We start from the raw sequence: 22,009 nt of genomic DNA on the forward strand, positions 1-22,009 counted from the left end.
GGTATGATTACGCACTCGTGTGCTCATGTGCGTGTGTGTGTGTGCGTGTTTCACCATGCTACATGATGGTGTCCAGGCCAGGGTAGGTGAAGGGACAATATCACATGGAGCTTGCATGTCTTTGGCAGTTTGCACAAGACTATCGTGTTCTGCACTTAGTGCGTGTGTGTGTTTTTCCAGAACGTTATCAGTATGTATTCTTAGTCTCCGGTGAGCATATGCTAGCAGAGGGTGACCACCGTCTCACCTTTTAATCCTCACCCTGGTCCCGTCGGGCCGTCCGTGGGCGGGTGGGGGCGTGGTAGACAGAAAGACTGGTAGAGATAGTGAGATTAGGATCAAGTGTAAGTACCAGTGGTACGTTCGTGGAGTGAGCGAGAGAGAGAGACGCGCACGCAGGTAGGCCCAGTTAGGAAGGGGCCTTTTGATTTAGATAGAAGGAGAGACAGCAATAGATGGGGGGGGGGGGGAAGACTGGCCGTGGAGGTGGTCTATAGGTCAAAGTGGAAAAGCGAGACCCCCTCTGGTCTCTCTCTAAGCTGTCCTTGGGAGATAACTCCCCCACCCAGGACTGACATTAACTCTCCCTCTGTCCTTTGTTTTTCAACTCCTCTGTCTGCACTGGCTGGATAGAGTGTCTGTGCTTATCACAATGAAATCAGCTCCGATATCCTACACCCACACGCACACACACACACACACACATGTATCCCCCCACTTACCCAGAGACCCAGTAGGTCTGTGTAATAGGTAAGCAGGGATTCCATTAAGTGTCCTCAGTTCAAGGACAAACAGAGAGAGGGGAGGGGAGAGAAGGGTGGAGTGAATAGAAGGGGTGAGAGAGGGTGAGGGTAAGAGAAAGGAGTGAAAGTGGGTGTCATTGGGTGAGCAGTTTTGTGTGGTCTGCGGTAACTCTTTGCAACACAAAGCATTTATAAAATTACTAAACAAAAATAAATCATTAATATCAAGCTTTCATTTTCCATCTCTCTCCTCTGCCATTCCCCCCCCCCCTTCCTGCCTCCACCCACCCAGGAAGTGGACTCTGCGTTCCAGCTCCTGTCCTCGGTGCTCCATGTGGGCGACCTGCGCTTCACCACCCTGACTGACCCAGACTCCGCCTTCCCGTCTGATCTGCATTTGCTGGAGCGAGGTCAGCACAACCCCGTCACATGATGCAGGTCTGCAATGTCTGCACACACACCAGACAGCCAGCAGGGGGAGAAACAGGGGCGAGAGAAGAGAGGGGAGCACAGAGCAAGAGAGAGAGAGAGAGAGAGAGAGAGAGAGAGAGAGAGAGAGAGAGAGAGAGGGGGGTGGGGGCGAACCGAGAGAGAGAGAGAGAGAGAGAGAGAGAGAGAGAGAGAGAGAGAGAGAGAGAGAGAGGCAAAGGCGAGCGGAACCATTCGAAAAAGAGGGGAGAGAAGGAGGAGGAGGTGCGCAGTGGAGACGGTGTCTGTCTCCATCTTCTTGTTTACGTCTGCTCTGCTGCTGCCTCGGCCCACCCTCCTCCACCTCTCTCTTTCTTACTCTTTCTGCCTCTCGCAGGCCCTCTTTCCTTCCAGTGTAGACTCACCAATAGTCTCTCCTCTACATACTCTAAGCTGTTTTTCTCACCCTCGCAGACACAAATGCGAACACACACACACACACCTACACCCTCCTGATGTTGGCCAGGAACATGTTTACTAAGCCTCGTTTCCCGGCCACAGTGTTGCCATGGCGACAACAGAGACCACATTATGCAACCTCACATGGAGCTGGGACCCCTGACCTCACGAAGGAGGGTAAACAGGTGATGTCATCGCTCTGGGAAAGACAGGGCTTCCCGTTGACAGTACCATGTGACTGACATTGACGGATGATGATGTCACCTGTGGATCTGAGTTCTGCTGGATGACACTGCCAGGGCCTGGGCCCAGGATGACTAATCACTGCCAGCATCATAGATATATCTGTCTATACCCTATTAACGTTGGAGAGGAGAACAAGAAAGGATAGTTGTTTTCAGTCTAGCTATATATATATATTTTTTTTTTTCTCTTTTTTCCTCTCTTTCCAGTGGCTGGTCTGTTGCAGGTGTTTTCAGACGACTTGAGCTCTGCACTCACCTCTGATGTACAATATTTTAAAGGTAAACTCTCACTTGCCCCCAACAATAAACACTCTCACGCAAACACTTGCTAATTTCACAGTAACCTCACCTACCATTGGAAACAATATAAATAATAATGGCTGGGTATCATCCCCCTGTTCCTGCTTGGGTCTTTCCCAGGTGATGTCATCACTAGGCGCCACACCGTGGAAATGTCAGAGCAGTACAGAGACCAGCTGGCTAAGTCTCTTTATGGACGTCTCTTCAGCCACCTGGTGAACCTCATCAACGAATACCTACAAGGACAAGACGACAGCATGGGGTGTGTGTGAGAAAGAGAGAGAGAGAGCGAGAACAAGAGAGTAGCATGCATGAGCGTATGTTGGCCTAAATTTTAAGAGTAGTGTTGAAGAATGAAAATACGAGTAGGAATTCATTGATAGCTGGAATGTTCTGGTTGCACATACAGGAGTCCAGCCTTATGACTACTGCTGCCCTGTCTATCAGCAGAGCACACCCACCAGAGAGAACACCGCTGCTATCTCCAATACCACACCGCTTGGAGGGTTGGAATAGTTTACAGTGTGTTCTTGTACAAACACACACGCACGCAAACACGCTGACACACACACACAGGGTGGAGGTGGAGGCCAGTGGGTCCTTGATCTTGGTTGCTGATGTTATTGAGTCATATCACACGCTCTGATAAGCTGCAGTGGTATCTCTAGGAATGTGTTTTTCTAGTCATGGTACTCATGCACATACACACTCCCATGACGCACACAACAACCACTGACACAACAACCACACGCTCACAAACCACGGTATGCATGGCACATGCCTGAACAGACACCCAATAATACTTACAATTTGAGAAACACGTTGAGACAAATAAACACACACTCACACGCACAAATATAGTGACATCAAACAATGTACATGTTACGAATGTTTTGCACAGTTTGCGCAAGCACACACAAACAGAAAAGGTTTTTCTAATCAGGGCTGTGAGTGAGTGTGAGTGTGTGTATGTGTTTGAGTACCATCAGGGTCAAACAGCCAGTCTGGCACTTGTGTAGACACATTGTGAATGTCCACCTCCATCCCCCTCTCTCTCTCTCTCTCTCTCTCTCTCTCTCTCTCTCTCTCTCTCTCTCTCTCTCTCTCTCTCTCTCTCCCTCACAGTGACCCTGCCCTGGAGATAGGAATCTTGGACATCTTTGGATTTGAGGAGTTTCAGAAGAACAGCTTTGAGCAGGTAGTTTCCTATGAATGCACATCCCCCATTGCAGAACCTCCCATGTCTGTCTGTGTGTTTGTCTGATTTTTTTTTTGGGGGGGGTCAGATGACCCCTAAAACAAGAGGGATGCATGATGTTAGAGAGGACACAGGTTAACACAGAGGACACAGGGTGTGTTGTGGGTACACAGGGTTTAATAAAGGACACAGGGTGTGTTATGGGGATACAAAGTGTATTATTGGCCAACAGGGGGTACAGGGTGCATTTTGGGGATCCAGGCCAGAACAAGGAAACCCAGTCAGCTATTGTGCTGTAGTGAGGTGGGCCACGGCGTCTGTGATGTATGTCTGTCCTCAAGTAAACCCGCTCGCACAATGGCTGCCTCTGTGCCAGCTTGGCTGCCAGATTAGCTGCTGTGTGTGTGTGTGTGTGTGTGTTTGTGTGTGTGTGTGGGTGGGTGTGCGTGTGTATGCTCGTGTCAGGTGGTAAGATATCAAATTCTTTGCTCCTCTCAGTATGTTCTCTAATGAGAGCAGAGCGGAAGAGAGGAGTAGTGACCTCAGAAAGGTCGCCAGAGAGAGAGAGAGAGAGAGAGAGAGAGAGAGAGAGAGAGAGAGAGAGAGAGAGAGACTGAAAGAGGAAGGCTGCATGAAATACAAATAGACTTCAGACACGAGTATTTCAACCCATTCTCATACTTCTGCGTATCTATGATATGGGTTTACACTTCTATTTTGCGTGCCATATATAGGCCTACGCCAAATCCTTGTTTTACGTGCAGTTTATACGCAAATTCCTCCCATTCATTTTAATCAACAGAAAATGTGTCTCTATCACACGCAGAACGTCATCAACTCTTTAACGATTACACGTCATCATCCGGACTCAGATTTTACGGCGATTCACAATCTCGAAGCTTCCAAATGTATACTTTTTTATACTTTTTTTGTGGGGGAATTTTCACCTCAAACACCTTCAAATAACAAACATCAATTAGTATTTGCCACCAACACCAAGCAGCATTCTTGTAAATAAAAATAAGAACAAAGATAAAACACACAGGCAATATATAGGCTGTATACAGGCCCGGTTCTAGCCAGCTCTGGAAGGGCGGGCTGGCAGATATCTTGAGTGGGCATTTATGGTGATAAATTATCCAGATTGTTTAATTTTTTTATTGTGATTTAACTATGACTCGAGAATTATTTTAATATTTACCACACACGTAAATATCGATTATTAACCTTTCGTAAAATCAGAGTCTAGATGATGACGTAAAAGGATAAGCGTTGATGAAGTTCTGTGTGTAATATAGACTCATTTTCTGTTGATAGAAATGAATGGGAAGATTTGGCGTAGTATAAACGGCACTCAAAATAGGGATTGGGCGTATATATGGCACGCAAAAATGGGTGAAAATTGAGACAATGGTTTAGGTCTACACTTCTATTTTGCGTGCCATATAGGCTTATACGCCAAATACCTGTTTTGCCTGCAGTTTATACGCAAATTCCTCCCAACGGAACCCTGAGTTAGCTGAAAGCTAGTGATAGCTAACGTGGATAGCCATTAGAGCCAGACCGATATATCGGTGGGCCGATATTGGGCATTTTCCAAACTATCGGTATCAGCATTTATAATGGCCGATAAATGAATATTAATGTTGTTGTTTTTTTTATTGTTTTTTTTTATTGTGTTTTTGTTCAAAGGACTTTAAGTTTCATATCTTAACTTTGTATTTTTATACATTTATTTATCAAAAACTGCATTAACATATTATTTTAGTGAGGAAATAATAACAGGAGTCAGATGGCTGAACAGTTAGGGAATCGGGCTATTAATCAGAAGGTTGCTGGTTCGACTCCCGGCCATGTCAAATGACGTTGTGTCTCTGGGAAGGCACTTAACCCTACTTGCCTCGGCAAATGTCCCTGTACTTAGTCGCTCTGGATAAGAACTTCTGCTAAAAGTGACTAAATGTAAACTACAAATAACCACTGTTAGGGAAATCAGTTTGTTTTGTTACGCGTTTCTGGATTTTTTAAATATTTTTTTATATCGGCCGATATCGGAATATCAGATTTTTAAATCACCAAATATTTGTATCGGTATCGGCCTTAAAAATCCTTTATCGGTCGGGCTCTAATAGCCATCATTATCTCCTGGAGACAACATCGTAACTAGGAGCTTGACTTTGCTGGAATCCAACATGGGTTGACATAGAGCCAGGTCTGTCCAAACTTGATGATGATGTCGCTGCTGCTTTCTTTGTTACAGTCAAAGTAACATGAATCCCAGCATCTTCTCACCTTCTTTTACCTCAAACAGTGAAAGAGTTGCAGAACGAACAGGGCACATCACAGATGTAGCTACGTGGCACATACTTTCCATTACAAGTTAGAAACTCTTTACTACTGGATGGCCTTGATGGCATCACTTCAGAACATGTTTCTCTAAAAAACAGTTCCAGTGATGAAGCGATAAACCAAAAAAGGGTGTGGTATTTGTCTTTGATTCAACAACCCCCAAGCCATTTCACAATTCCATGGAAAGGGGAAGTTCTCGTGTGAAGCCCTTTTCCTTGGTATCAATGTGTCTTTAAGATGGGTTCCATTATAGTTAATAACTCCCCAATCAGAATCAGAATTTGGTTTATTCGCCATGTAGGTTTACACAAACATGGAATTTACTGTGGCAGGAAGGTGCAAACAATAAACATATATGGATCCTAAATTAAGTAAAAAAGTACAATAGTCTAAATATAAGAACTAAACAATCTAAAAATAAAATAATTTAGAATATAAAATTTATATAAAAACAAAAATAAGAATATAAGAATATGAGTATGAATATAAGAATTTAAATAAGAATATGAATGAGCAGCAAGAATGGGTAACATAGTGCAAATGAGATTCAGGTGGCTTGTGCATAGTGCAATAGATCTTATTTAAATGTCAGTGTTAGTCCTTGGCCTTGTTGAAGAGGCCAGTAACTGTGGTTTATGCTGTTGCCTCACAGCAAGAAGGCTCTGGGTTCGATTCCCTCTTGAGGCATACCTGTGCTCAGGTGGGTTATCTGCCTTTCTGTGTGAAGTTTGCATGTTCTCCCCGTGCTCACCAGGACTATGTGCCACCAAAAGATTATTTGACTTTGACCACTTTTAGTAGCTGTTTTAATCACTGAAATATAGAGCTTAAAGGTGACCGCTGGCAAGGGTTCAAAGGTCAATATATCAGATAAAGGGTGACAGAAATGTGTCAAACGTACATAAATTAAGCTAAAAGCTAAGACCTTTCCAAAAATGGGTTTGATGTTGTTGTACGACAAAGTATTTTTTAAATCCAAACTTGCCATTGCAGTGAGGTTTCTTTCCAAGTACAGATTCCAAGACCATTCATAATCTAAATAGACTACATCAGTGGTCAAAGTCAAATTATTTTTTGGTGGCACATAGTCCTGGTTTAGCACAAACAATATTAGGGTGCAGACCCACTTGTGCATTTGTTTATCCCCAAACTTAAAAGATGAGAATTTTCTCTGCATAAGACATGGTCTAAACAAACCCCGCTATCAAATTAGGGTTGGGGGTTTGTTGTCCTTGGTGGTACATGTTCGTGGCTTGGCCTGTCAAATATTTTGGACTAGTTAATACTTTTTTTCATATGGCCTTACGGCTAAAATGTGCATGTTGCTCCATTGTTAGACATTCCATGCAGAGTGTAACAATAACTTTTAAAACTTGAATGTAATTACTTTTACAGTTTATTATGCAAACGTATGAAAAAAAGACATGCCAAAGTGTACTTTTGTAGTGATAATTATATATAACTTTTATTGATCCATAATAAATGTACATTTTACATTTCTGATCAATCTGATATAAAATTGGGGATGATATTGGTTTAAAACACAAATTACTAAAAGAACTACAAACGCATTCCATTAAACAGTAGATCGAGACGTTTAACGATGCCATATTTGTAGTTAAATTAAGTGTTTCAAAGTTTACATATTTAGGGTTAGAAAACAGAACATCTTAATTATTTATATATCACATAAAAGTATGTATGAATAGATTGTAATATAATGGAGGCGTTGAAGAGGTAATTTAATATCAATATTAGCATTAAATGCCCTTGTTGGCAATGGAGTAGTATTCTAAATTAGGAAAGATGGGACGCGTCGAGGGATTACCCATGAGCCTTTGTATAAGATACTTGTATCATGGTGTATGGCAAGATTAGTTGGTAGCTATATTTAGCCGGTTTTGTTTGTCATCATGTGTAATTTTGCATAATTAAACGCATGCTATCCGATTACTTCGTTTTACGATTGTTCGGAATCTTGTTTGTTTTAAAGAATGACAGTTATCTATCACTAGCTTTCAGCTAACTCAGGGGTCCGTTGGAAGGAATTTGCGGGCCATATATACGGCAAATCCCTATTTTGCGTGCAGTTTATACTACGCCAAATCTTTCCATTCATTCATTTTTTTTTCGATCAACAGAAAATGTGTCTATATTAAATGTAGAACTTCATCAATGCTTATCCTTTTACGTCATCATCCAGACTCGGATTTTACGAAGGTCACTAATCGATATTAACGTGTGTGGTAAATATTGAGATGATAGTTGTCTCGAGTTAAATAAAAATAAATAAATAATCAAATCTGGATAATTTATCACCATAATTGCCCACTCAAGATATCTGCCAGCCCGCCCTTCCAGAGCTGGCAAGAACCGGGCCTGTATACAGCCTATATACTGCCTGTGTGTGTTTTATCTTTTTTCTTATTTTTATTTACAAGAATGCTGCTTGGTATTGGTGGCAAATAATAATTGATGTTTGTATAAAAAAGTATAGGCCTACATTTGGAAGTTTCGAGATCGTGAATCTGAGTCCGGATGATGACGTTTAATCGATAAAGAGTTGATGACGTTCTGCGTGTGATAGAGACTGATTTTCTGTCGATAGAAATGAATGGGAGGAATTTGCGTATAAACTGCACGTAAAACAGGGATTTGGCGTATATACGGCACGCAAAGTGTAAACCCGTATCATAGATACGCAGAAGTATGAGACTGGGTTGGTATTTAGCTGGTGATTGCATTTGGCCTTATCCCTCCCAGTGATTTCCTCTCGTCCGCCACCCTCCTCCCTTACTCCCCTCCTCATACTTCCCCCTCCTCTCCACTCCTCTCCCTCCCCCCCCCAACTCCCCACTCCTCCCCCATCACCCCTAGTGTTGTGTGCGAGGAGGCTGCTGATGGAAACCTGGTCTGATTACTCAATCACAGGCAGCATACACACCATGCAGTGTGTGTTTATCTGTGTGTGTGTGCACATATAAATGTGTGTGTGCTCGTACTGATCCTGAGAACAGTATCATCTCGGGTGTACACACATGGCATGAACAGAGTGATCAGGGTCAATACTGGGGAGTGTTACTTAAAACTGTGCTCGTTAAGAGCAGGGCTTGTTAATGCTGTATTGAACCTGCTCAGCGCTTCCTTAATGAGCTGATATATATGAATGAAACACCTGCTGGTATCAGGAACGTAATGCTGCTGGACCACCACACACACACACACACCATTACACCATCACACTATTGCAGATGCTCTGAGTTTGAAATGATGTCAAAAGAGTATAGAGATAAAGGAGGTGATGAACTCCAGTCCCAGAACAGCATGTGTGTTTGTTGCGATGTTCTTAGTCAAACTTTTAGACAACCCCTTTCTGAGACAAGTCCTGCAAAGTTGCCTTTGTGTTCGTTTACATTGCCTGGGGATCAAAAGGATCAGATTAAAGGACACGCGAAAAACACACGTAGAAACATACACGCACAGAATCACAGAAACACACACACACACACAAAATCCCACACAGAAACACACTTACACACATAAACATGCACATAGACACCTCTTGTTGTATTGCTCTGTATCAGCTGAGCAGAAGGTTCATGGGGAGTTCAGACAGGGCAGTAGCCAGGACAGTTTGGGGCTTGTGTTCTTACCTGCTGGGTCAGAAAGAGGTTGGGTGTCTGGAGAAACATGGTGTCTAAACAGAACTGGAAGGTACTGGTTCTGGTTCAGCCTGCAGTAAGACAGGGTTCAGGGGAGGTCTCTAATCCATGGTACATTTATGTTATTTTTGTGCCTGTGTCTGGCACCAATCAGCGTTAGAAGAATTGTTAGGAGTACTACTGTATTCTGTGTATGGAGCTGACTTTACTGTAAAAACCGCACACTGAAAATCATTAGTGTCTGCCTGAGGCTTTATAAACCTCAGAGCTGTTGGTCAACATCTGTGTGTGTGTGTGTGTGTGTGTGTGTGTGTGTGAGAACATGACCATTAAGTGTAACAGACAGTATGTTTCTGAAAAGCTGTTTTGTGTGTGTGTTTTCCAGCTGTGTGTGAACATGACCAGTGAGCGTTTAAGACAGTATGTCTCCGAGGTGCTGTTCCAGCAGGAACAGGCTGAGAGTCTACAGGAGGGCGTCGCCATGGAGACGCTGTGGTCGCCCGGCAACCAGCCAGCTGTTCTCGACTTTTTCTTCCAGGTACCGTTTCAGATAGACCCCCACCACACACACACACACACACACATTCAGACAATAACACTGCACACACAGTTTCTATGTTTACACATGCTGCTCTTTGGCCATGCCAATTTCATGATACTGTACACAAAGGGGATTTTACACTGCTCACCCAGTCTGTCTTTCTGTGTTTGTGTGTCTGTTCAGAGGCCCCAGGGTCTGCTGTGTGTGTTGGATGAGGAGAGCCAGGCTCTGCGGCCTGCTGAGTACACACTCTACAAGAGGCTGCAGACACACCTGGACTCCACACAGACACACGGCATCTCCCTGACGACCAAGGACGGCAATGGAAATCCCCCGCCAAAAGACCAGGGTCCCGCCTTTACTGTCAGCCACTATGCAGGCCAGGTAGGAGCAGCCTGCAGATACACAACAACACCAAAACACACACGCGCACGCACACACACGCTTTTCTATTGAACGGATGATTGAACATGTCTCTTTTCTGATTGGTAGATGACATATGACCTCACAGGGTCATTGACAAAGAACAAAGACTCCCTCCCTCAAAACCTCCTGCTTGTTATGAAGTGTAGGTATCGAATACACACACACACATACACACACACACACTCACACACACAGGTTTGAAAGAACCCATTGTGCTCGAGAGCAGATCCACATGTTGTCCTCTGCTCTGCCAACTCCCCTACACTGATTGTTTACACACGTTCTAAGTCCTCTTTCCTCCCTCCTCGCTCTCCTCTCCCTCCACTCTCCTCTCCTGTTCCCCCTCCGCAGCCAGTGAGAGTGTGCTGCTGCAGCAGCTGTTCCGGTCCAAATTGACCCAGACCGGTTCCCTGGTCCCGTCCCAGTCCAGAACAGGTCTGAGGGGGTCCAAAGCTGCCCTGCTCCTACGCAAAATGACCTGTCCCTCCTCCTCCTTCTGCTCCTCTTCCTCCTCTTCCTCCTCCTCCTCCATCACTGCTCGACCTTCCCGGAGATGCCAGGACCTTTCCAAGGTACACACAAGCAGTCTCTAATGCTCATGTTGAGCTGGTCCACTTTGTGCCCATGATCTGAAAGGGTAATTGTGAACTGTCGGCTAGCAGTTTGTTTGTGCATGTTTGTGTGTGTGTGTGGGTGTGTGTGTGTGAATATAGAGGGACGACAAACATCTGTAGGTGTTTAAATGAGGGACGTTTCACTCCAGCTTCAACACAGCCTGAATCAACCATCCCCACCTCCGATTGGTGGGGCCTACATGGGGGATCGACCAATAGGGAGGGAGGGCTGGGCCATGTGCGTGTGTGACGCAGTCAGGCGAAAGCAAGCTGTTCCGGTCGGAAAGCAGGCAGCTGTGGCCGTGGATCGATGGAAAAGCCGAACAGAGAATATCTGGAAAAACCACAGGCTCATTCAGATTGCTTCCCACCACAGGGCTAAATATAACCCTCTGAGAATAGGCTTGTTTGTCCTGACCTGCCAACTGATAGAAACACACACACACACACTCACACACATGACAAACTAACTCACAGGCACACATACACTAACATGCACAATATGTTCTAAAAGAGTAGTTACATTTGAACATTCTATTTGAGAATACTACAACCCTTTACTCCTAAGCTCCTTCCCACCACACACACACACACACACACACACACACACACAACCTGTTTTCTCTATCCAGGTCACTGCATGCTGACTAGTTGTGCATGAGTATTTTTTTGCATGAGCATATGTATGAGTGTGCGTATGCATGAATGTGTGGATGAGTGTGTGTGTATAATGTACACACACTCAGACCGTAGACCCCTGACTCATTATGCTCATGCTCATTAAGAAAGGAGCAGCGGTTAACATAAGACCCCACCCCCGGGATGAACATGACATGTACCAACACTTTAATATGTTGCTGGAAGACTGCAAGGCAGGAGGGTGGTGGTGGTGGTGGGGGGGGGGGGGGTTAGCAGGGTGTATATTAGCAGACTAAATACATATATATCTCTATATTTAGTCAAAAGATGATCCGGGATGATCTAAACAAATTTGGGTCAACAAGATGCATTACCGTTTACCTTCACACAAACAGCTTAGCTTAGCTTTTTCTACATTTCACCTAATTCGACTCCCCTCTCTTTATTTTTATATATTATTTATTGTTCTCTCTCTTATTTATTGCCGCTCTCTCTCTCTCTCTCTCTCTCTCTCTCTCTCTCTCTCTCTCTCTCTCTCTCTCTCTCTCTCTCTCTCTCTCCGTCTCTCTTTGTCTCCTCTTAGATGTTGAAGAAGAAGGGAGCAGCCTCATTCCTCCAGAGGCTGGAGAGGTGTGGTCCCATAACGGTCGCCGTCCAGCTGAGAGTGAGTACACCAGACCATAATCGCAACCACGAGCAAGACCACACTTCCTTTCACAAGACACGGTCAAAACCTCGGTCCCACCCGTACATCGGAGCTAAACACAGGCCTTATTCACGCTCCTAAGGCCTTCTCTTCCTCACCCAGACCTCAACATGCACTGTTCTCACCCACTGGAGATGACACAGATAACCAACACCATTCACAAGGAATGTGTTGTGGCTGTCGGAGCCGAACCCGACCGGAACCGCGGGCCCTGGCTGGTCACCACAGGCCCCGGTGGGCTTTGCTGGTGACGTCGCTTTGGTGCTGCCTTCGTCTGAGCTGTGGTTAGAATGATGGCAGTGTGGTGCAGAGTAGTGCTGTGGGACCGAGTCTCCGGACTCCCACTGAAAGAGAGAGAGAGAGCGTGAAGAGGAGGGGGAGAGGGCGGGAAGAGGAAAGGGAGAGGGAAAAGAGGAGGAAGGGGGTTCGAGGTAGAGGGGAGACAGAGAGAGGGGAGTGGGAGAAAGAGAGAGAGAGAGAGAGAGAAAGAGAGAAATAGGGAGAGGGAGGGAAGGAATGAATGAGAGGGAGGGAGAGAGAGAGAGAGAGAAAAAGAGAAGGAGTGAGAGAGTGGGAGGGAAAGAGTGGGCCAAAGAATGATGCTGTACCGAGCCATGCATAAAACCCAGCGGAGATGAATGAATGAACAATGAACAACAGCCTGTGTGAGTGTGAACACGCGCACGCGTGTGAGTGTGTGTGTGTGTGTACACGGGGATACAGTAAGTAAGTAGTTGACGTCACGACTGCACAGTCCGCTTCTCAGACACACTCTTGCACACATGCTGAACAGGGAATGACGTCTTTAAGGAGTGGTAAGAAACGTGTGCACGTCCCATTATGTGTCTGTGCGTGCATGCGACAGGCAAGAGCCAATTGGCTGGGCACAAGAAGCACTGTTGCCCCCACACACCCTCGTCAAGGCAAAGGGCTCTTTGTAATTCTGGTCCCTGCAGGGGCAACACACCCTAACTAATCAGACAACTTCGTCACACACACTCACAACATGACCTCACACTTGCCCGAGAATACATCAGGGAATGACCCACCCCCCCCAACACACACACACACACACACACGCAGTGCTACTATAAGGGATTCTCATTCTGTAGTGCCTCGTAGAGCCTAAAGACACCACATCCCAGAAGGCACCCGGCACTAAGGGCCACACCAACACCTGTACATGATAGAAGAAGACCCTAGCTAACCCCCCGGGGGCAGACACACTCAATCACGTGGAAACGGAGAAACGAAAATGAACCCCTTGTCTCCTCTTCTGCTCCCCTTCCCCTCAGAACTCCCTCTCAGAGCTGGTCAGCAAGCTGCAGGCTTGCACGCCTCACTTTGTGGAGTGCGTGCGTCCCAACGGCGGTGGCGCGGCCGACGCCTTCGACAGCGTCCACGTGTCCAGCCAGTTGCAGTACGTCGGAGTGCTGGAGATGGTCCGTATGATTCGCTATGGATACTCCGTCCGCCTGCCCTTCAACAGCTTCCTCAGCAGGTTGGTATACGAGTAGACCGGCCTGGTACTCAAGTACGCTCCTCTCGTCCACGACTCTAGATCTGGGTTCCTGTTCCGCCCGCCCCCTTCAACAGCAGGTGTAGTAACTCCCCGTGGTTGTGCCCTACAGAAGCCACATACCTCACGCTGTACACACTCTTGCTGCTAATGGAGCTTTTAGGCTTTAAGTTCTCTCACTCCCTCCCCTTTTTTTTCCCCTCCATCTCTCGATCTCGTTGTCTCTCTATCTTTCCATCTCTCGCTCTCTCTCTTTCTCTCTCTCTCTCTTACACACACATATCTCCTGTCAGGTCAGTGTGACCCAAACCAAACGCACAAGCCTGGAAGCAAACAGTAACTTCGGATTACTCTTTGCCACATCTAAATGCGGTCGAGGTGGTGCTCACATGCACGAACACATGCACACGAACACACATATTGCCAAAACGGACAAGTCACCGTGACCCTTTCAGTTGTGGGCACTAAGTGGAGTAGCTCGATAGGGGCTTTAAAGAGTGGGATGAGTGCTGTGGACTTCTTTGAGCTCTGCCATACACACTTTCACACCTCAGCTTCGCACACACTGACACACACACACACACACACACGTACACACACGCTTCTTGTAAGTGTCAGAGCAATTTTTCAGGTTCTCTGTGTCACCTGCTAAACAGCTTCATTACAGACTTTTCGTCCTGTACAGCTTGTCCTTTCATCTTCTTTTCTGTCTGTCTCTCAGCCCTGCCTCTCTCTCTCTCGCTTGCCTTTCTTCTCCGTCCTCCTTCCTGTTCTGTCTTTTTACATATTACTTCTGATTCTTAGATGGACATGTTTTTCTCTCAGAGAGAGAACATCTAATGCTTCCCTCTCTCTCTCTCTCTCTCTCTCTCTCTCTCTCTCTCTCTCTCTCTCTCTCTCTCTCTCTCTCTCTCTCTCTCTCTCTCTCTCTCTCTGTCTCTTCTCTCTCTCTCTCTCTCTCTCTCTCTCTCTCTCTCTCTCTCTCTCTCTCTCTCTCTCTTCCTCTGATTCTCATCCTGAGAATCTTTGGGTAGGCCAGAAAGGAGATTGTTGCTCTCTCTCTCTCTCTCTCTCTTTCCGTCCCCTCCCTCCATCCACCTCTCTCTGCTGGCGGATGGGGGGGATTACAAAGGACATTCCTGACAGATAATGAGAGAGGACACTACTGACCACATGACTTCCCAAAAGTTTCCACTACCTCGGAGTAAACACCAGAGTGCTGTCGGAGGTCCTGCCAGGGCAAGCTCACACACACACACCTACACACACCTACACACACACTCACACACACACACAGGGATAAATTATGAGGGAAATATTGACCTGGCTTTCTGTTTAGGAGATATGTTTCTACTGACAGATCATTAAGGTATACGCTAAATGACTCGCTTGAAACTGTAGGTGCAATCGCTGACAGTCACATCGTCTGCTGTTCAACACTACCTACCCCGGGGAGGTGATTTAGAGGTAGCGTGTGAACAGTCGGTCAAACAGCTGCCTGACCGACTGAGGGGACACCAGCAGTGTGTATGCCTGGACAGCTCTATTGTATTTTTGATGGATGTGCTTTGTAGAGCTGTTCCTTATTGTTGGAGCTGTAATGGGGAAAAAACCCAGTTTTGAGATGTGGGTGTGGGTGTGTGGGTGTGTGTGTATGGCAGCAGGGTGTGTGTGTCTGTGTGTGTGTAGCGGCGTTTGTGTGTTGGGCCGGACGTGGGTACGATGGCTTGTCAGGTGAGCATCGCAAAGATGGACCGTTCAACAGAGCGAAAACTGTCAACAACAACCGCGTGTGTGTATGTGTGCGTGGTGCGCGGTGCACTTGTGTTCGTGTGTGGCCGCGTATACGTCGCTAGTGTAGATGTTGCGCTGCCAAACAGCCTATTGACACGCTCCACAGATACAGACACATGCTGTACTTTGAGGAACATCACCGGGCGTCTTCACATCGCACCTGCCTGTCGTGTGTGTAGATGCGTCTCCACCTCTTAGGTAAGTTTGACTGGGCGTCGGCATGTGGATTCAGCCTCTCAGTATGCCTATAGTCACTACACATGTGTGGCTCTTCGGCTTGTGAGTCAAGGCTGTGTTTACTTAAAGACTTAAAGAGAGGAGCCTGCCAGACACAAAGGCCCCATTCACACACGCCTGTCGGCCATTCATGTCTCTCTACATACACACGGACACACACATACACAGGCACACACGCACACTGGGCCAGTGGGCCACGGTGAATGAATGCAGCGATGGATGGAGGAATGGAGTGTGGGGGCGGGGCACGAGGCGGCGTTCACAGAGACCTCCAGTTCTGTCCCTCTCCTCCTCACTTTCTGTCTCTCTGAGCCTTTCTCTGCCATATCTCTGACCTCTTTACTAACTCTCTCTCTCTTTCTCTCTCTCTCTCTCTCTCTCTCTCTCTCTCTCTCTCTCTCTCTCTCTCTCTCTCTCTGTCTCTCACTCTCACTCTCTCTGTCTCTCTCACACGCTCTCTCTCCATCTCTCTCTTTCTAAAAGACCCCTGTCCTTGACTAATCAAGATGACAGGCTAATAAATCAATCCCTGATCAAGAGCTCACACAAACACACACACACACTTACACACAGATACACTATGCAGGGCCCTACACTAAGTCATAGTGACGCCCGAGGCCAATCTTATCGAGTAGGCTGGTTCAGATGATTTACGAGCAAATCTATTTTATAGTTGCTTTTATTTGTCTTTTATGATACAGTTGTTGTTTTGTGACCAGGTTTATTCTCCAGTGGTGTATAAGGTCAGAGTAGACCACTTGAACCTTGGTCTCTGTAAACCCTCCGGTGGAACCCCGTAGAACCCTGCTCTCTGCTCCCTGCTCCTTATCTGGCTCTCCTCTCCTCCTCTCCTCTCTCTGTTCCTCTCTCTCCCTTTCCTCTCTCCCCCACTCAATTCCTATACTCTCCCACTCTCGCCCCCCACCCCCCTCTCTTTTGACATCTTCCTATTTCTCCTCTCCGGTGCTGAAACATGCATGAATCCCCAAACAAGCATACATCTTCATGGATCATGCTTATTGACACGAAGGCACCAGGCGAAGATGGTGGATAAACGCTCTCTTGCTTGAATGACCCAACCTCATATTCCTCCAGTGTTGGTTCTCCACCATATCCAGGCATGGCATTAGGACTGCGTCCGTCTCACCGGAAAACCCCTGACAGACATCGTAGCTTATTTAGGTGCAGCTTAGTTGGAGAAGCTTCCATCCCTCCGTGAGGCCCCGCTTTCCCCTTCCTCAAGCCTGCTTATCCTTTCAGCAGTTCCCCATAGCTACGGTTCGGGTTATGAGACGACAGGACGATAGTGGCTTACACAGGCTGACGTAGCATCCTGACAAATCATCTTTACATGCTTGAAGATGGGGGGGATCAGGGTGGGTACTTGTGTCCCAGTCACAGGGAGACCAACACTACACCCCACCTTCCCCCAAGCCCCAGTTTAAGCTCTTATCACTGTAGACACCCTGGTCGCTCCAGTGTGATAGTAGCCCCTTGGGTCTTGTAAAGTCTGTCTCTATCCATGGTTTTCATATCCACACAGAGAAGGTCAGGGGTTTACAGAGTGCCTTTGGCTTTTATGGCCCCTAGAGGAACGCGTCCATTCTGCATGGGCCAGGGCATGAAGCGGGAAGGGGCCCTGTGCTGAATCGAAACGCACCCTTCTCACAGGGCTTATCTGGATAGGACCCCTTCAAACCGCTTCCAACCCCCGCCGAAGCACTCTCGGCGAGTCTCTCAGAGACACACTCAGAGACGCAAACACAGTCTTTGTCGCACGCACAAACACACACACACACACACACACACACACAAGTTGGATGACGCACACAAGTGGTTTTATATCTCCAGCCATCTGTTGAGGAGCCCTAGCTCATTCAACTGGGGCATTCTGTGACATCATCACACGGGAACAGGTTTACCCTGCCGTCTCTTCACCTCCCTTGTGGGTAGAACCAGTCACAAGCAGCATCCTGAAGGCCCACACGATAACCCTCTTCTAACGAATCCTACCAGTGTGTGTGTGTGTGTGTGTGTGTGTTCACGCATGCTCATGTTGCCGATGTTTTTCCAAACCTGTCTGACCACTACACTGACCCTCTCTGTCTCCATCCTCCCGCCCCCAGCACATCTCTCCAGTCCAAAACAACCCCCCACCCCCACGGTCAGCAGTTGCCCCAGGCAACACCAATAGCAGCAGATGTTGCCGTTCTGGCCTGCCCGTAGACCCCTGTTAACCCCTGACCCCTCTGGTTCATGAACGGATATAATCACCGGGTTTGCCTTTCAAATGCACAGGTGGTGGCATTCTAACATTCTTACGCTGCTTTTAAAAAATTGCCACTGAAAACCTGCCACTCTGAAATCAGTGGGTTAGCCCTCTGGGCTGATCTCCTGTCTGTCTGTAGCATACAGAAGTAGTGTATATTGTACTTTACCACAGGATAACATATTCCATGTTTATATTCTTGTTTACGTTGTGTGTGATGGTGTGAGTACTTCCTGATTCCTGTGGGGTGATTCCTGTTTCCTGTCTCTAGGTTTAAAGAACTGGTGGACACCACTCTGGCAGACAAGAGGAAGTTGTCATCGGAGGAGAAATGTCGCTACATACTACAGCAGTGTAAACTCCAGGGCTGGCAGGTGTGTTCCTCCACCGCCTCTCTCTTACTCTCTCTGTCTCACTCTCTCTGTCTCACTCTCTCTCTCTCTTTCTGTTTTTCTTCTTCTCTCTCCCTTCCTCTCTATCGCTCAGATTTACTTTCCATCTCTTGCTTTCAGTCTGTTTTCCGTTCAGTCTGTTTCTCCTCACTCGGTCTCTCCCTCTCTCTGCACCCCTATTTTCTCACCCTATTTCCCCTCTTCCTGTCTGTCTCTCCATTCTCAATTTAATTCAGTCACAAAAGATGTGAGGAACAATTTCCCACGTCTGAATTCCAAGGGGCTCCTTATTTAATGCTGCCCCATCTGCCCCTCATCACCATGTCTCTTAACAACACACACACACACACACAGTCTAGGGTGGCCCCCTCCCCCGCTGTGCCTCCCAGACTGCTCTGCTGCTGTTGTGTCTGAGAGATGGTGACCTCCAGAGGTCACAAGACCCCCGTCTCGCACGCACCCACACACGCTTGCACACTCCATCACAATGCCAGCCAGACACTTTCTCACACACCCCGTCCCCCTCGCACACACTCTTTGTTGTGCGGAAGAATGAATGGTGTGTGTCCATGGGAGCGCGTCAGCCAGCGGTCTAAACACCTGTCTTGCACGATAGCGTACAACCTCACGACCCCACCCCCTCCCAACTCCGCCGTCCCCAATGACCCCTCTGTAGGAACAGCAGGCCATCTGCAAAACAAAATACACCCTGCTCCCCCCCTCCCCCCCGACACACACACCCTCCTGCTTACACGCCCGTTCTGTCTTCCACGTAACACTCAGGCACCGTGACTGCAGAGCCGAGGTTTTCAGACCAACAGGTCACAGAACGAAGGAAGCCCATCATTGGTGTCTGACAGAAGCCTAAAGTGCATCCTTTTTCTCTCTTTTGGTCTTTCTCACTCTACTTCTCCCTCTCTTTGTCAGATGGGCAGCAGCAAAGTGTTTCTGAGGTACTGGCAGGCTGACCAGCTCAACGACCGCTGTCACCGGCTTCACAGGAAGATTGTCACCTGTCAGAAAGGTACCACAGCTCTGTCTAACACGTCCTGTGGTTGTGTGTGCAAGTGTACAGAACTGGGAGTGTTTATATGTCTCTCTCTCTCTCTCTCTCTCTCTCTCTCTCTCTCTCTCTCTCTCTCTCTCTCTCTCTCTCTCTCTCTCTCTCTCTCTCTCTCTCTCTCTCTAGTGGTGCGAGGCTGGCTGACCAGAAGGCGCGTGAGTCACTTGCTCTCCCAGACTGACGGCTGTCGTGTCCAGCGGTTCCTGCAGGGGGCAGAGGACCTGGGCCTGCACACCTACGACCACCTGGTCATCCAGAATGCTTCCGACATCGCCCGCGAGAGCGATCGCCTGCGCTGCCACGGCAACTGCGTGGGCAGCAGCCCGCCGCTCGGGGAGAGGCCCGAGCCGGTGGGCAAGGAGGAGGAGCCTGCCAAGAGGTTAAGGACCGCCCCCATCTCATTAGCGTGCGTTTTGTGCCCGTGATGTCTGATTAATGGTGTCATTGAATCCATGTGGGACACTGGCTTTAATAGCGCATCATGATTGATGGCTGGATAATGAGCTGAGCCATCAACATGCGCTAGTGGTGCACTGCCCTGCCTCTGCAGTACAGCCTCCCTATGGTGTTAATCAACCTCCCCTTTGCTTAACCTCACTGCGTACGAGACTGTAGCAGGGCGCTATGGCAGCGTGGGTCTCTGGTGCTCGGAGACAGAGGGAGGGAGGAACAGAGGGAGAAAACCGGACACTCCGGAACATGAATGTGGCCCTTTCACAAGATGCTACGGCGCCGAAGACAAGGGAGCGATTGGCTTGTTTGGACGAAAACAATGCTTTTCTTGTCTGCTACCACGTACAGCCTGCTGCAGGAGACCAGAGTGCACACCAACCAACACACACACTCATTCATTCATTCATTCACACACACCTACCCACACATACACACACACACACAATTTCTGCCTCTCTTCTGTGTGTCCTTCTGCCTGTAACGGTACATCTGGTGCTGGTACGGGATACTAAAGGGGAACAGGTGAAGGGGACGGGGAGGGGGGGAGGATCCCCCTTTTTCTAATCTCCAGTTTTCCCTCTTTATCCCCCCTTCGTCCTCTTTCCTTAGCGTCATATGCACTCACTCATTCTGTCATCGTCAGGGGGGGGGAGATGGGAAAGCAGTTAGCCTGCTGGCTTCTGTGTTTCTGCGGGTGTGTGTGGTCAGGATGCCTGGGATGTTATTGGGAGAGAGTCCAACAGATGTGATGAATGTGAAATACACACACATACAGTATACACACATAGAGTACACACAGACACACACAAACCACTATATTCCCTTTCATCCCGAGGGGCCAACTGATGGCTTCCCCAGATTAAAGGAAAGAATAAGAAGCTACGGATTATCTCAGTATCCCATTGCCATATTGTCAAATTAACACACGGAGATTAGACTTCAAGAATACAGATAGAAGAAAATAAGCAGCTTGTTCTTGGTTGCTGTTTGTCCCCGTCTCTGTCGTGGGCGAGTCCTCAGCAGGCCGATGATGGACACTGGTGTTGCTCTGATGGAGATGAGAATGTTACAGCTCTCGTCATTTAGCTAGGAGCTGTTTGAGAGTTAGACGGGACATTTCCTCTCAGCGTCTTGTGTTAAAGACAAGGGAATCGTGTAGTGGTCATGTGTGCCCTTGGGAGTAAATGTTTCGCCATTTTGGTCACACTTCTTTGTCTCTCCAGAGTCGCGGAGAAGACTGCCAGGGCAAATGAGGGCAGTCGGACCATCCGCCACTTCCGTTCCAGCTCCGTGCCTATCCCCCTGACCATGGAAAGTTTGGTATATCCCAGTGCCAGCCCATCCATCAAGCCTGCCCTGACACAAGCGGGTCATACCACTGAGGATGGGGGAACGGGGGGAACCTTGTCCTCCCCACGGAAACAGCCTCCGCCGAAGCCTAAGAGGGATCCCAACACACGTCTGAGTGCGTCCTACGAGGCTGTCAGCGCCGGGCTCACCCTGGGTCCTAGAGAGAGCCCCACCCCTGAGGGCTGTGCATCCCCTTCTGGCAGCCCCCCCAAAAATCAGCTGTCCCCCACAGACCCCTCAGGTACACAAATCCAACCTTTCAGACCCCCATGTACACACCCTCAGAGATTTTCAATTTTACGGTTGTATAGACTTGGTGTCAGTTCTACGTTAGTATTGCCTTGGTGTCAGTTCTACAGTATTATAGACTTGGTGTCAGTGCTACGGTAGTATAGACTTGGTGTCAGTTCTACGTTAGTATTGCCTTGGTGTCAGTTCTACAGTATTATAGACTTGGTGTCAGTGCTACGGAAGTATAGACTTGGTGTCAGTGCTATGGTAGTATAGACTTGGTGTCAGTGCTACGGTAGTATAGACTTGGTGTCAGTGCTACGGAAGTATAGACTTGGTGTCAGTGCTATGGTAGTATAGACTTGGTGTCAGTGCTACGGTAGTATAGACTTGGTGTCAGTGCTACGGTAG

General features: G+C 47.6%; 1 protein-coding gene across 1 annotated transcript in view; it reads left to right on the plus strand.

The window, feature by feature from the left end:
- The window catches only part of myo16 (myosin XVI), a 76,827-nt gene that overhangs the window by 42,245 nt on the left and 12,573 nt on the right, over positions 1–22,009 (plus strand). Inside the window, exons 18-31 of the mRNA XM_067259009.1 lie at positions 1,036–1,153; positions 2,063–2,134; positions 2,276–2,417; positions 3,281–3,353; positions 9,750–9,902; positions 10,089–10,289; positions 10,398–10,473; positions 10,683–10,903; positions 12,168–12,248; positions 13,586–13,791; positions 18,381–18,483; positions 19,429–19,525; positions 19,691–19,943; positions 21,241–21,608. Of these exons, the coding sequence (XP_067115110.1) occupies positions 1,036–1,153; positions 2,063–2,134; positions 2,276–2,417; positions 3,281–3,353; positions 9,750–9,902; positions 10,089–10,289; positions 10,398–10,473; positions 10,683–10,903; positions 12,168–12,248; positions 13,586–13,791; positions 18,381–18,483; positions 19,429–19,525; positions 19,691–19,943; positions 21,241–21,608 (2,164 nt within the window). The remainder of the gene's footprint in view (positions 1–1,035; positions 1,154–2,062; positions 2,135–2,275; positions 2,418–3,280; positions 3,354–9,749; positions 9,903–10,088; positions 10,290–10,397; positions 10,474–10,682; positions 10,904–12,167; positions 12,249–13,585; positions 13,792–18,380; positions 18,484–19,428; positions 19,526–19,690; positions 19,944–21,240; positions 21,609–22,009) is intronic.

Source organism: Osmerus mordax, chromosome 2 (genome assembly GCF_038355195.1).
Source record: "Osmerus mordax isolate fOsmMor3 chromosome 2, fOsmMor3.pri, whole genome shotgun sequence".
Lineage (NCBI taxonomy): Eukaryota > Metazoa > Chordata > Actinopteri > Osmeriformes > Osmeridae > Osmerus > Osmerus mordax.